Genomic DNA, 15,076 nt, shown 5'->3' with positions numbered 1-15,076 from the left:
CTTGTCTTCCCTGGGGGCTGGGGATGCAGACTGCGCTTGTGGTTCGTTCCACTGAGGACCCATCAGTAGTCCTTACAAAACCAGGAAGAGCGGGTTTGCTAGGGGATGCGCTGGACCCGTTCCCAGGTTGCAGAGTGGTTTCTGCATGCTCTGAGGTCAGGTAGGTTTTGTTGTAGCCTGGTCGTAGCAGCTGACCAGGCTACAGCCTCAGATACCTGCACCCCTTTTGGAAAGCTCCTGCAAAAAAGGCGTGTGGAGTGACAGATTTGTTCAGGTAAGTGAAACCAGGGCCTCTGAGGAACTATACGTGCCTGATGTGCTATGTGAAAGCATCACAAACTTAGCTGTATTAAATACAGAAAAAATTAAGAGATTCATTTGCTTCATGATACCAAGAGTAACTATATCAAACTTAAGAATCAAGATATGGCCTAAATTGCACGAAGTTTAAGAAGAGATCCTTTTTGTTGCACAATACTGCTTGTTCCAGGTTAGTTGGCTTTCAAAAAATAAGTACTCTGATGTAACATAGTAGCATCCCCAACAGTACTATTTACAGTGGAGTTAGTTTATTTACTGCACCCTAATGCTGGCACGCATGTAGATGGTGATACTTTACTGCAGAGCTAATTAGTCATCTTCAGTAAAGTGCGTGTGTAGATGCACCCCCATGTAACAAAGTCAGCTGGTAGATTTAAGTTGCTCATAATTCATTTTCCGTATCTCCTTCCTCGCACGCTCTCTCTCTCATGCTGTAAAGAACATAATCCACTTTTCTAGCTTTATCTTTTAGCAGCTGCCACATTCTAAAGGAGCGCTGCTATGATCAGCCTCTCATGCCTACTGCCATTTGCCCCATTCTTTGGGATAGGCTGTCACTGCTGAAACCTTAAAGACAGGCCTGCACCTTTAGTTTGCTTGAGATGGAAGCCCAGAATCTAAACTGTCTCTGATTATTTCCTCAAGTTACGCTTACCCAGTTATTAACTGGTACCCAGCACTTCCAAAGGACTTTGCACCTATGAGCATTCTCTTTTTGGGAGCCTGTGAACAATAATGATAAACAGTAATACAGATGAGGAGTCTGTCGCAAAAATGGTGTAAGTTTGTATCTGAAAAGAATGGAGATGCATACAAGCTATCGGGTTTCCTTAAGAGTGAGGGGAATGCCAATCATAGGTCAGATGGTGTGTGTATAGGCCTCTTTGTCATTTTAAATTCATATCTCTATGCATTGCCTATAATACAGATCGTATTCTGTTTTGAAGAAGTTGCTTCTGTGTTACTTCATGCCATTACTGTCTGCTATAATAGGTACCAAGGCCATTGGTTTTGCTGATTAGTAACCAGGTAAGGTAACCTGCCCTGATTGTGTGGTCTTCTCTCAGAACTTGGATGCTATTTCAAGACAAAGGTGCGACTGAGCCGAATAGATCATTAGGCTAACATAGTTAGGGCACTTCCATTTCTAGAGTGATGGAATTAGCATCATGCCCAGTTACCTTTCATACCTCAGCCTGAATGTCCAAGTACACCTCTGAAACTGTAGTAAAAGACCTTCAGTAGCATGCTGCTGGATGCTGTTGTGGCTTGCAAGATCATCACTTTGTCAAAGAGAGTCACTGGTCAGATAAGGAATAGAACTAGACAAAGCTGTGAATGAGCATGACATAATAAAGTATTCTCTAGTGCAGTGACTTTTTTTTCTCATTTATTTTGTAAAGTTTGTTTCCTAGGCTTCAAGGCAAAATAATCTTCCTCACTGTAGTATTTGATCACAAAGGCTCATTTTTAATTTTTTTTTAAATTCTAGATTTGGATATCAAGACATGGGGGACTGGCTGTGTAAAGGTTCAGAATATGGAGTGTGAGAACTGCAGAATAGAAACTGAGAAGGGGACTAGCATCTTACATTCCATAAAGGTAAAAGAAGTCTGTTTTCCCCACCTTCACTATTTTTAAAGCAACTGTTTATTGTGCAACACAGGGTTCTGTAAAGGTCAGAATATGCTCATAGAAGCAGAATGTGATGTGTGATAGTTAATTTTATTATTTTTAGTACATAGATTGTAATAGTCAAGTTAATAAATCACTTGATCCAGAGAAATACTGACCTCTGTTGAAGCTAGGAAGCTGTGAAATCCATCTTAGAAGTAATAGAAAAACTCAATCTGTTGATTTTTCAGCAAGTGTAAAATATAAGTTCATCATCATGAGGCAATGCTGCAAAATATCCTCCAAAACTTGTTACCATCATAAGACTTTTCCAAGACAATGTTACAGTAGCTGTCCTAAGCGACGTTTTGGAAACTGACCCTTTCACCATTAGAACTGGAATCGAGCAAGATGTGTGATTACATCGTTTTTTTTCTCATCCATATCGTAGCTATTCTGCATCTCATTGCTGGTAGACCTCCATCTCAAGTCAGCATCTCAGTTACTGATTTTCAGTATGCTGATGGTTGTATCATGTGCCCACTCAGTTGAAGAGCTCCAGGTCACTTTTGACTGCTTCTGTGAAGCATATGAAATGCTTGGACTCTCTGTCAACTTCACAAAAACTAAAAGACTTTATCAGTCTACCCCAAACCATGTAGCTGCTCTCCCACATACTACAATTAGAAGGTAGTCCTTGAAGAAGGTTGAGTATTTCCCATACCTGGTGCGTCACTTTTCCCAAAAAGTAAACATAGATGATGATATTCCACACTGAATAAAATCTGCCAGTGTTGCCTTTGGACATCTCCAGAACTGTGTCTTTGATTATGATATCAGGATGTAAATCAATTTTTTTGTCTACCAAGTTGTCATCCCCACCCTGTTGTATGCATGTGAAACCTGGACAATATATCAGAAATACTTGAAAGCCTTGGAATGTACCACAGCAATGTCTTTAGAAAATCATCCATATCAATTGGAAGGACAAGAATGATTGCCTGTGTTCTGGCTCAAGCAAACACCACTGACACTGAAGGCGTGTTTATACAGCACCAGCTGTATTGGACGGGGCATGTCATCAGAATGCCTGATAACTGGATGCTGAAACAGATCCTATACTTCCAACTAGTCAGTGATCATTGTTTTAGAGCTGGGCAAAATAAGAGATTTTAGGACACCCTGAAGGCCAATCTGAAGAAATGTGATATTGAAAGCAATACTGAGAGACCTGAGTGCTGAATCATCCCCAGTGGTGCTGTGAAGTACATCAAGGTATCAACCATTTTGAGCAAACTTGCCTTCCTGCGGAGGGAATAGGTAAGAGAGAGAGAGGGAAAGATGTCTCCTGACATCACCAGGATTCATTAATTCCTTCTGGAACTGTATGCTATTTCTGCAGTTGAACATGCAGATCTCAGTTTGGTCTCTTCAGCCATCTCTGGACCTCTGACTTTCCTACCTACTGGAAGACTGTCATCCTCATACGGAAGGACTGCTGACAGCAGTCATCCAAAGGAGTTCAGTACCTCCCAGGATCAGCCTATGCTCTAATTTAATGTAATAACAAAGTTTTCTTTTGGATTTTTTTTTTTTCTTTCTGGGATCATATTTCTCGTTGGACTTTGAAATTTAATTTGATACATTTATGATATCAATAAGGACTCTGGAAGAATTTTCGGTATTCTGGTTGTCACAGACCCTGCTGTGGGGTCTCCCTGTAGCCCCAAGTTTCTTCCTCGTATACTGCTGCTTGCCTTAAAGAATAGATTAATGTTTCCCCCAGGGTGACTCCTCATCCCCACAAACCTCAGTTGAACTTGCCCTACTCCACAGCTACAACAGGGCAATCTTTGCCAGCTCCGAAGCGTCTTCTCCAAGGTCATTCAAAATTTATGAGCCCCCCACTCTGTAGAAGAGGCATGTCTGGAATACTGCTTGCTCTGAAATCACACTTTACTGCAGGCAGGCAGTTAGGCAACAAAATGCTGTAGTACCTGGAAGAAAAAAATGTACAAGGAAAAGTGAACCAGTTTGGAGGCAGAGTACAGAACCAAAAACAAACAGAATTTCTTGTCCTCTTTCCTGACTATAGCACAGTTCTTCAAAGTCCTGGTAGAATTTCAGAGACCAGGTGACTAGCTGGGAACCAGCATTTCCCACAAGGCATGAGAACATCTCAAAACACCTTTGCCTTACAGACATCTCCTAAATACCTTCAAACCAGCTTCCTTGTCTCTGCTGTACTATCCATTTTCTGGTGACTGTCCAAATTCTTCAGAAACTGCTTTCCTACCTGGGGTGTCTTCCAGGTAATGGCCCATTTCCCTGGAATATACTTACTGTGAAGTTAATATTTCTCTTTACAGGCAGATTGATACCCTCAGTATTTTGTGTGCCCTTTCCAATAATCGCCCCTTCTGCCATGTGTCTGAGACTAGCAATTGCTCTTGTCCCTGTAATTAGCTAATAGTTTTGCCTTCTCCCTGTTCATTAGGTTTGATACCATAGTTCTTTTGATATATCGGTAACCATTAACTGGGAATCTGGTTATAACCTGTTGATTAAATCATGTTAGGTGTATACAAAATTGCTAGATGCATACAATGTCATGTTCCATACAGCAATACGAATGATGCTGACAAATACAGCTTACAGCTTTTGAAAGAGGAAGCACAAGGTTAGTTAAACCCAGGACAAATATCTCTTCACGAGATCTGAACTGCGAGATCTTTCCTACTTGGGGTGGGTTTGTGACACTAGCCTTCATACGATCCTGCATTTTATGATTCACAGATTTATATGTTCACTGTCAGGTGAGTTATCTGACTTACTGTTAAATACCACATGCTGCATCAACATGATCCTTTTTATATTGAAAATTTCAGACATCACCACATCATGCTGCTTTAAGAATATTCAAAGTGAGTCCAAAGCTGGTATCAGTCAGCATTAACTATAGTTAAGTTAATGGAGTTACACCAGTGTACAGTTTGTATTTCAGAGGAAAAATATATAGCAAGAAAAAACATGCCCAGATATGTGCTCAGATGCACTTACTTAAAGGTCCAATTACTTTTGGTAGATAAAATGCAACAGAAGAGAAAGGTACTCTAACCTTATGGTTTGTGGGCATGCACTTAAAGGGATACTTGTCAGCTTGAATAGGAACAGCCTCTAAACCAGTGTTTCTCAAATTTTTCAGGGTCAAAGCACCCTTTATTTTTTTTAATGGAGTGGCACCCGTGGGTGAGAACCACTCTTGGTGCTACCTCCGTTTACCTGAATGCTTCTTATGCAGGATTTGTTGCTGGGGAAGGGTTGTACAACTGCAGTGAAACTTCCTCAGGCTGCAAAGCCAGCCCAGGAAGGGCTGTGCCATGCTCCTCCTGTGTTAGGGCTCTGGTGAGTCGAAAGCAAGCAGTGGAGCTGGTTCATGCTGTGCAGCTCTTTGTGGTCTGGCATCCCTAATGCTCCTTCAGGGAACAGGCAGATGGGATAATTCTACCTGCACCTGTTTCTGGGAGGAGCAATGGGGAACAGATCAGAAAGAGCTGCACAGCATGAGGCAGCTTTGCTGCCTGTATTAGGCTGAATAGACCCCTAATGCAGCAGGAGCACATAGGCAGTTTTACCTGGCCACTGCTGCTGCAGCATCCCTGATGGGGCCCTGCAGCATCCTGGTTGAGAACCTCTGCTGTAGACTGAATGAACCTCTTATGAGCCAGGGACTATTTATATTTTTGCAGATTTTTATCTTCCCAGTATGTAGTTTTAGTAAAAGCTTTCTAAAAGTGATCTCTATGGTAAACTCTACATAATAAATGTAATTATTTATAGCTTTTATTACCAGAGAGCTGAGCAAATCTGGCTGTGGGTTAGACTCTGTTGGGCTAGATAGTATAGAAAGAGAGTAAAAGATGACCTGCCCCAGTGAGTTTACAGTCTTAATGTAAAAAAATATGGGAGGAGGTATGAAGAAACAATTGGGTAGTTTTACTCAGTATGGTAGTCACAATGGCAGCATGGCTTGTGTCAGGTCACTGGAGGCACGATGGAAAAGGAAAGTTTTGAAGTAGGATATTAAGTTGGCTGTTCAGAGGCTTACAAGAAGAGGCTATAAATCACAGACTATATATTTGTTTCCATAAACCTAGAACTTTAAAAAAAAAAAAAAAAAAAGTATATTTATTGTCCTTTTATTGACAAGTAATAAACAGCTAAAACCTTTGCCAAACCCAATGAAGACAGGCCTGTAAGGTATGAAGTTGAACATTCCTGATCTTTTAGCTAATTCCACCCCTGCCCCATTATGAATTACAACTGTGTAGTGCCCAAGTCTACTGTAATCTCTTCCAGCTGAGTGAGACACTCTTTACCTCTACCCCCCTTCCTGTCTCCTCAGAACATCTGAAGACCGCACATGATCCTTCCCCTCTTAAACCTGCCTTAGCCGGTCTCCAATGACACAGGAAAGATCACCCCCAATGGAAAGTTCAGCAGTTTTTCCCACCAGAATAATACAAGGTAGTGCCAAGAATTTAGCCCTGAATGAGGTTTTTCTCCTCTTATTAATTAAACGCTTCGTAAAGAAGAGAGAAAAAACAAGGAAATGCTTTCAGAGCTGGATTCAAACATGTGCTAAAATGTAACTTGAACATTTTTTGGTACACTAAAACCCCTATTAACTGGAAGCTTTTTTTTTTCTTTAATCTGAGACCTTTTTAGTTTTCATTTTAGTGGCAGTAACTGTGATCAGCAGTATAATGATGAGTGGATAAGCAAGACACAAGCCCTAGGTGCTGCCTAAAGGAGGGGCACTGGAATGGAGCTGGGGGAGGGAGGGTTCCTTGGCGCACTCCCATCTTGCATTTCTGCTATCCCCACATCCTTCACCTTCCCTTCAGCAGTTCCAGCTCTGGTTCTGGCAGTGAAGAGGACAGAGCAGTAGAGGTGGTACACAGGGCAGTGGCAGGAGGTTTCTGTTGCTGAGAGATGCCAGCTCCTTTTTTGCCATTAAAAAATTGGTGTTTAGATGCCCAGTCAGCACATGTGTTGGTGGCAAAATAGGAAGCGACACCCTCCCCTCCTCAGCAGCAGTAAACTCCTGGTTGCTGCTTTTGCCCAGGTCATAGTACTGGTAAGTAAGGACCTGATTACAATGGCAGAAAGGAGTACAAAATTATGGGCAGAGTGATGCCATCACTCTCAGCCAGGCTGACTTCTGAGAAAGTGCCTACAGAGTAAAGTTACTCATATGTATTGCTTATACAGCTAAATATTTTCAGGAGCAGGGCTTATCAGTAATGCAACAATCTCATTTCTTGGTCAAGCCATTTGATAGTTTTAAAAAGATTTTAAAAAATCATTATGGCTACTAAAACTTTACTTGCATCTACTCAATTTATTGTATTGGTCTTTTCCTGCATTAGTAGTGGGAGGCTAGATGAATGAAAGAATGCAGAAACAGTCTCTTTGGACAGCTATAAAGGAACAGAATAGAAGTTGCTGAGTAATTTCATGTTTTAAGAACCAGACCTGGAGTAAGAGCTGCAAAAAACAGATCCTTATTCTTAGATAGTGTTTCATTGACTGAGGTGAGCTTTGTACCACTTCATTAATTGGATGCAATAAAGAACTGCTTGCATGCCTCACTTTAGTTGTCACAAGCTATTCATAAAACATCATGATGTTCATAGAAGGAAGTCCATTCACAGCAACTGGGAACAAAATATCAGGTAGTCCTACCAATAACATTGATGGTCTTTTAAAGGAAATATGTTTGGAATTACTTTTGAGCACCATCAACAGATTTTTTCACAAGAATTAGTCCTCAGATTCTGAGTTATAGCCCTCAGCAGATATTACTTTTTCTTTTTTCAGAAGAATGCTGGGTTTTTTCCTGAAATATAAATGAGTTTTATAGCTCATTCTAAATTCAGCACGAAATAAGCTGTTTCAACATTTTTCTCAGTTCTTATTTAATCATCAGTAGGGCTCAAATGAAGGAAAAGTAAAGGGTTTTTTTGTTTATAATTCCTTTTTTGCTTCAACAGCAAAGCTCTATGCTGTGTGTTCCTCAGAGACTGTGAGGTTGTTGGAAGGTAGCTTATTCTTTGGCCATCAGGTTCACAGCCATGCTTCGTATTATTTTTACTTTTCTGAGCTTTGAGGCCAGATTACATCAACATGAAAAATTCCAAACTAGAATTTGCCTGTTTGAGGGTAAGTGTAGTAATATGTATGACGCCTTATCGTCAGTTTCCTAAATATTGTTAACTTCTCACTGACTACTGCAAATTGTCTCCTTCCTTCAGCTGCAGCAGCTTTTTGTCTTGAATGCTTGTGCTCGTAGGAGCTACACACACAGATAGATCAGGTTGCTTGAGTTCACAGAAGGCTGGGGCTTTAAAAAACTTTGTTTACTGTCCTGGATTTAGATGTTAGACATCCCTTAGCATTCAGTGTTTCTGATGAATTATGATGATATTATTAAATTGTAATGATTTGATATTATTAAATTGTCATTATTATTACATTATTGCCATTATTACAATTTAATAATATTTATATTATTGTAATTTAAATTATGATGATACAATTTATCTCTCTCCTGTTTTTAATTAAGTTATTCTGGGTGTACTGTTAGAAGCCTTTAGATGCAGCATTAAAGTATGCTGCATGTTGGAAAATAGGTTCCCTCCCCTAAAACACTTTTCTGTCTTAAACTAAGCACTGTCATCTGGTCAAAAAAAATCACTTAAAATTGAATACATTTGATTTGAGTTTATAAAAGCAGTTTTTACTAGGGCTGTCAATCTCAGTTAACAAGTGCTATTAACATGTTAATCATTGTTCAAGTTAATTTTTTTAACTCATTATTCGGTCATGTGGTTTTGGAGCCTGTGCTCAGGCTCTGCTCCACCGCTGTCCCTGCCACTTCTGGGTTGCCCTACAGGACAGTGGTGGCAGCTCAGAGGGCGACGGAGCAGCCCAGGTGTAGGCTCCAGGTGGCTGCAGTGGGGTGTGGGGGGGCGGCATACACAGATGCGCAGCAAGTCTGTGAAGGGGAAGGGGTCTGGTGGGGCAGATCGTGGCCCCCATGGTAAGGGAGGGAGCGGTGAGTGGCACAGGGGCTGCGGTGAATGGAGTCCCGTGGCCAGGAGGGGTCATGGCATGGAGGTGCAGACTGCTCGTCCTGGGGTGTGGAGAGGGTCCCACTGCTGCATGCACCCTAGGGGAGGTATGGGGGGGGTATGTAACCTCTGGATTTGTGCATGGGGTGGAGATGGGCTGCTGGGGCTCTGCACTCTACTGCTGTTGCCTTGTGAGCTGTGTGATGCCATGTTGTACCTGCTGTCACTGGACAGGCACGGCACAGCCAACACACAGGTCTTGAGGCAAGGGCAGTGGGGTGCAGAGCCCCAGCCTGCAGTGGGTCACAAGCGCTCAGAGGGCCTGCTTCTGCTAGCAGCAGCAGGGGCTGTGTACCATGGTGGGGAGTGTGTGGCAGGTCCCCACAACCCCCCCCCCCACATATACTCTATACCCAACACACACATGCGTCCACATGCAATATACAAGAGTAAGACTTCATTTTGAGCTATTATGCAATCAGCTGTATATACAGTACACAAACATAAATCCTGACAAATGTTTTTTTGTAATTTACAATATGTTATAGTAGGTGTTTGACTTTTAGTATGTGATTTGGTTTTTTTCTGGTTCTAAGATGGCAACCCTCCCCTCCCAAAAGGAGTACTTTTGGTGGCTAACGTCAGGGATTAGAGTCAGGACTTCTGGTCCCAAGATGGTGACCATGGGGCGCAGCACCTGTCAAGGGGTAGGGCCAACCTTGCAGCCCTTGACAGCTCACCAAAACTCATTAAGAGGCCCTCCAGCCAAAATAATTGCCTCTCCCTGTCTTAGATGATGATGGTGAAGTTTTTGTTTCCCCAGAGCTCTGTTTTAATGAAAAACAAGTATATGCCTCACTCCAGCAAAATACAGAAGCAAAATTAAGCAAAAGTTTACACTGTTGTTAGATGGGTCCCATAGATGACAGGTTTTTTTTGAATCTTAGAATTGTTGTAGGAGTTCAGTATGATTAGTCTTTGAAACAGTTCTGGCATAGATCATTCTTTTTAATATCTGTATTTGGTGCAAATCACATTAACATGCCTTCAGAACAGTAGAAGATTTTTCTATAGTTCCTAACTGTGATGTTCTTTGTGAACATCCTTCCTTTCAGTCTCTCAAGGCCCATTCATCTTTAAACTCTAACTAGGTCCCCCATTTCTGCAGTAGACTTCCTGTCCGTCTGAATTTAATTTAGGTTTGTTTTTCATCTTTCCCATCTTTCTGTGCATTTTTCCTGTAGTCTCTTTGCTATGTTTCATCTTAGTTCTGTGCCACAGCCAAATAGCTCTAGTTCTTTGGAACAAAGAGGGCGAGCACTAGAAGTCAGTGTCATTCCTCTGTCTTTCTAGAGCCCCTGCTCTAGGGGTGAAAATTTGCTTTTATTATTCGATGTCCTTAAAAAAAAAATGAAATAAATTGTTTAGTTTAATTACAAAGCATTGGCAGTGCTAGAAATTGTTTTGTATGCATGAGACTTTGCATGTGGTAAGCACTCCAAGGACTAATCCCTATTCAATAATCTACAAATCCAGTTGAAGTCCTACTTAATCTAGGTGCATGTTTGCATTAGGATAAATATGCCTGCTTGGAACTTTGTGTTTCATGCCTAGACTGCTCCCAGTATGCAAGCTAGCTCTTGAAGTGCTAGCTTGGGTAGCTTTGCTTTACACTGTAATGTAGATATATATTCCTGGTTTTAGGATGCAGAATAACAAGGCATAGCACTACCATTGGCTCCAAAACTTGCTTTGACAAGAGGGTTGGGTTAGAATAATTGATCTTTATGCATTTTGAATCAGAAGGAAAAATGAGTGTTTGGGCCCGGTAATAAGATAAAGGTGCAGTAGCAGATCCAGGCATGGGGCAGTGGATGGGGCTTTTCCCCCTACTTTGGCTGTGCTGTGCTTGCTCTGGGCTCACTGTCTTGCCAGCACAGGCTCCAGCTGGGGCTCTATGTGAGTAGGGAACTCTGAGCTCACCAGTTGATTAGGCAGGGGCTGTCCAGAGCCTCTGCTTTTGCATGGCTCCGGAGCCCAGGGCACGTATGCTGCTACTGTTCATCCTTCCCTTCCCTCCCCCTTCCTGCTGAATTCAGCAGCAGGGGAAGGGAGTGGACTCTCTGAGCTCCAAAGCTATACAAAAGTAGGGGCTCTAGAAAGACCTAATGCTGGGAATTCATGCGTGCTCCAGCCAAAGGAGAGCACTGCACCCCCTCTGGATCTGGCCATGGAAGGGTGTCCCCTTTGATACTAATTAACACACTTAGCAGTCTTCTCAGAAAAGCCCCAAATGTGTAATTGCTGAGATTTGCAGGTCAGGATCGACTTGAACAATGGAATTTGAACCAACAAAATAATCAGAACCCGATACTTAATTATTTTAATGTATATTTTCTACATTTTTCCCCCAGAGTCATACAATCCATGTACAAACTAATGGAGGCAAAATAATTGGTCTGGGAAGTCTTCAGGGAAATACAGATATTCATGCGATGGAGGAGAGTGTAAGTAAAGGAGGTTTTCTCTTCAAAAGTTTGTTAGAATTCTGTTTCAAGCTGTCTGGTACAAAGTAGGTAAATGCAGAGGAATGCTTATGAACAGCAACTTGATCCCAGGCAGCTAATGGGAATGCATCACTGTTACCTTGTGTTCTCCCCATCTGTGCAATATAACTGGTCACCTATTTACTTATTTTTAGCTTGTCTCTTGAAACAGGCTTGAGAGCAGAACTTGTCTTGTGTGTGTGTGTGTGTAGTCTCCAGGTCAGTGGTTGTCAACCTTTTTAGGCTCAAAGCACCCCTTGGAAAATACCAGCTCTTAGTCTTCCCTCCTGCCCCGCCTTTTTGATAATGGAGAAGTAATGCAGCAATTTTTCTATAACAAAGAACTCAAAGACCACAAGTCAGAATGTTTTTCTAGCACTCTGGATTCTTATGTGAAATCTCTGGGTTTACCTTATGAATCATGTTTGCATGCCTAACAGTGTTAACTAGGGGTGCACTGATAAAGATTTTATTGACTGATACTGATGGTTGATTATTAACCAGCCATATTGACTGATACAGATCCTCCGATAGTCAATTTACAAGAATGTAGCCCGGCAGCTAGGAGAGCAGCATCCAGCCGGTAAGTCTGTGGGGAGGAAGGAGAGTGGAGGTGCAGATGGAGGCTCCCACAGTCAGGGAGGTGCTCAGCCAGGGCTGTGGATGCCACCCTGGGGTGGAGCTCGAGGTGGAGCCATGGGCGCCTCATCTTCAGGAAGCGGAGAGGAGCAGGCATTTCTCTACCACTGTGTGCTCCCCCCTCCACCCCCCGAGGAGGCATGGAGGGCATGTGCCCCCTGGATTTGTGCGTGGGGTGAGGGTAGGTCGCCTACTGCAGGCTTGGGGCTAGGGGCTACACTGGCCTCCTCCCAGTGAGGGGACTGGGCCAGGGCTGGGCTTGGGGTGGGTGGGGGCAGGCAGGTGGTGGTGGTGCTGGGAGGAAGAGCTAGGGGGAATTTTGGGGTGGCCCCGTGGCTGCCTCTCCCAGCACTGCCACCACCCACCCTGACCATAGTCCCGGTCCAGTCCCCCCCACTATAAAGAGGCCAGCGCAGTCCCTGGCCCTGAGTCCACAGCATGCAGCCCCCCTAAGCCCACATGAAAATCTGGGAGGGCACATGACCCCCATGCCTCCCCTGGGGGTATGCACAGCAGCTGGGAGCCAGCAGCCCCTCCTGTGTCACCAGACAAGCTGCCCACAGCTCCACCTTGCTCCTGGGGTCATATTCACCACCCTGGCTGAGCAGCACCTGCCCCTGCCCCGCTCCCTCCAACACTGGGGGCTTTGATCTGCCCCCCCATGCCCCTTCCCTTCCCCTGTCCCTTCCTTCACACAGACTTAATGGCCAGACACTGCTCTCCAGGCTGCTGGGCTGCATGCATGCTGTGGCTGTGGCTGTGTGCATGCATGTATGCAGCGTTTACTGATGACAGTGGCTGCACCAGCCAAAAAAAAGCTTATTGCCAATGATGTTAATTTTCCTTTTATCGGTGGTGATCTGATATACCACCAATATGTTGGTGCACCTCTGGTGTTAGCATTATGTGGCATCCTGTGGTACCTGAAAGGCTCTCAAGGCACCCCAGATTGCTACAACCCCCTGGTTGAGAATCACTGCTCTGAGCTCTACTCCAATATGAATACCTTATTTACTTGAATCTAAGATGACGACTCTTCATTGTGAGTATATTTTTATATTGGATTTTTTTTTTTAAAGCTTTTATGGTACTTGGCAGAATATGAAATGTTTGGTTAGCTAAGTAAGTGTTATACAAGATCCTAGCAGAACAGGTTAGCTAATGAGTCCCCCCCATGATATAGTTTGGATCCTTTTGCCAGTTAGTCTGTATCCTACATCCACCCATGAAATTATGTACCTAATGCTATGCAACCGAGTTTTAACAAAAAGCATATCCTAGGTTATAGGTAGGTAAGGTTCTTTGAGTAGATATGATATCTTTTATTAGATGAACTGAGCAGTTGGAAAAAAGTTCTTAGCAAGCTTTCGGGTGCAGTCACCCTTCTTCAGGCATAGGGAGTCTCTGCCCTATGTGTATATATAGATTCATAGATGCTAGGGTCGGAAGGGACCTCAATGAATCATCTAGTCTGACCCCCTGCCAGTGGGCAGTACAATGTAACAATGTAACTGTGAAATTATTAGGTATAATAATTGTTGTGCATAACCTAGGGGAGAGAGAAATTACACATGCACACACAAAAGTGTTTATATATTTCTGGGCAGTTCAATACAGTGTTGAATGAGGAGTCTCACATGGCTGTATAATTCTAGTCAAAAAGTGTGAGAAGAGTAAGGTTAATGCAAACCTGGTTTAAAGTAGAAATAGTTCATTTTTTTTCCCACCAGATGGCACCAAAAGGCAGGCTTCATGCAATTGTGCCTTGTTTGCTTTCTTTTATGATAAGGAGATATTTATCCATTCCTTGGTCCAGATGCTGGCCCATGCTTCAGCAGTGCAAAGAGACTGTAACTTCCCTAACTAAGCAGCTGAGATTTCCTTTGGTTCTGTTAACGCTGTGGATCCCCAGCCTGGCTTTTCAGCACGGAGTCTGCGGAGGAAAGGGTATGAGCAGATCTGCCCTGGTGCTTCCTTGGCTGGTGTAGTGGTTCCTTTGGGGCTAATTATTAGTTAGTTCTAAGGCTCCTGGCAGACTCGGCCTGGAGGAGCATGTCATCTTGGTGTGCCCCCTCACTCCTGCATGTTCCTCTCTAGAACTCACCTTTCTTAGATCCAGGAATTGGTCCGTTTATTTGTTCTTTTTTAATAAGATTGATCTTGGTATAGGGAATCTATATCAAAGCAGACTGTCTTGTTCTGCAATTTACCGGGTTAGCTCTTCTCATTTACATTGGCATAAATTTAAGTTTAATACAACTAAGGCATTTGTTATGATTTACTCCCTTACAGTAATGAGATTAGTCAACCAGATTTGCATTGGTTTTACTCTGAGCAGACTTGTGTATGGAGTTATGATTCTGACTCTGTATTGCCCTAGAAAAATCAGGTCCACTGCTGTTTTATTCGACACTTGTAAAATTAGCATGAGAGGCTGCCTAAAAATACCCTGACATAATTAAAGCCCCAGAGGAGGCGCGCCCAGGCCAGTGGTCAGTGAGGATCCAGTCAGGGAATTTCTGGAGGGACTGGACGTATTTAAATAAGCTGGTCTGGACAATCTCCACCCCAGAGTGCTGAGGGAATTAGCTGAGGTCATTGCAGGACCCCTGGCACAGCTTCACGAGCACTCGTGGTGTTCTGGTGTGGTACCAGAGGACTAGAAGAGGGCCAACGTGGTTCCCATCTTCAAAAAAGGGAGGAAGGAGGACCCAGGAAACTGTAGGCCAGTTAGTTTTACCTCGATTATGGGGAAGCTTTTTGAGAGAATTATCCTGGCATATGTCCACAAGGGGCCAGCGGGGGAGCTTATGCTTAGGG

General features: G+C 43.2%; 1 protein-coding gene across 1 annotated transcript in view; it reads left to right on the top strand.

Moving 5' to 3' along the window:
• FAM185A (family with sequence similarity 185 member A) overlaps positions 1–15,076 on the top strand; it is a 74,259-nt gene that overhangs the window by 559 nt on the left and 58,624 nt on the right. Inside the window, exons 2-3 of the mRNA XM_019543971.1 lie at positions 1,814–1,923; positions 11,486–11,578. Coding sequence (XP_019399516.1) covers positions 1,814–1,923; positions 11,486–11,578 — 203 coding nt within the window. The remainder of the gene's footprint in view (positions 1–1,813; positions 1,924–11,485; positions 11,579–15,076) is intronic.

The sequence above is a fragment of the Crocodylus porosus genome, unplaced genomic scaffold, assembly GCF_001723895.1.
Source record: "Crocodylus porosus isolate Cpor-Errol unplaced genomic scaffold, CroPor_comp1, whole genome shotgun sequence".
Lineage (NCBI taxonomy): Eukaryota > Metazoa > Chordata > Crocodylia > Crocodylidae > Crocodylus > Crocodylus porosus.
The sequence above is the reverse complement of the archived record's forward strand: the minus strand, read 5'-3'. Positions and strand labels throughout refer to the sequence as shown.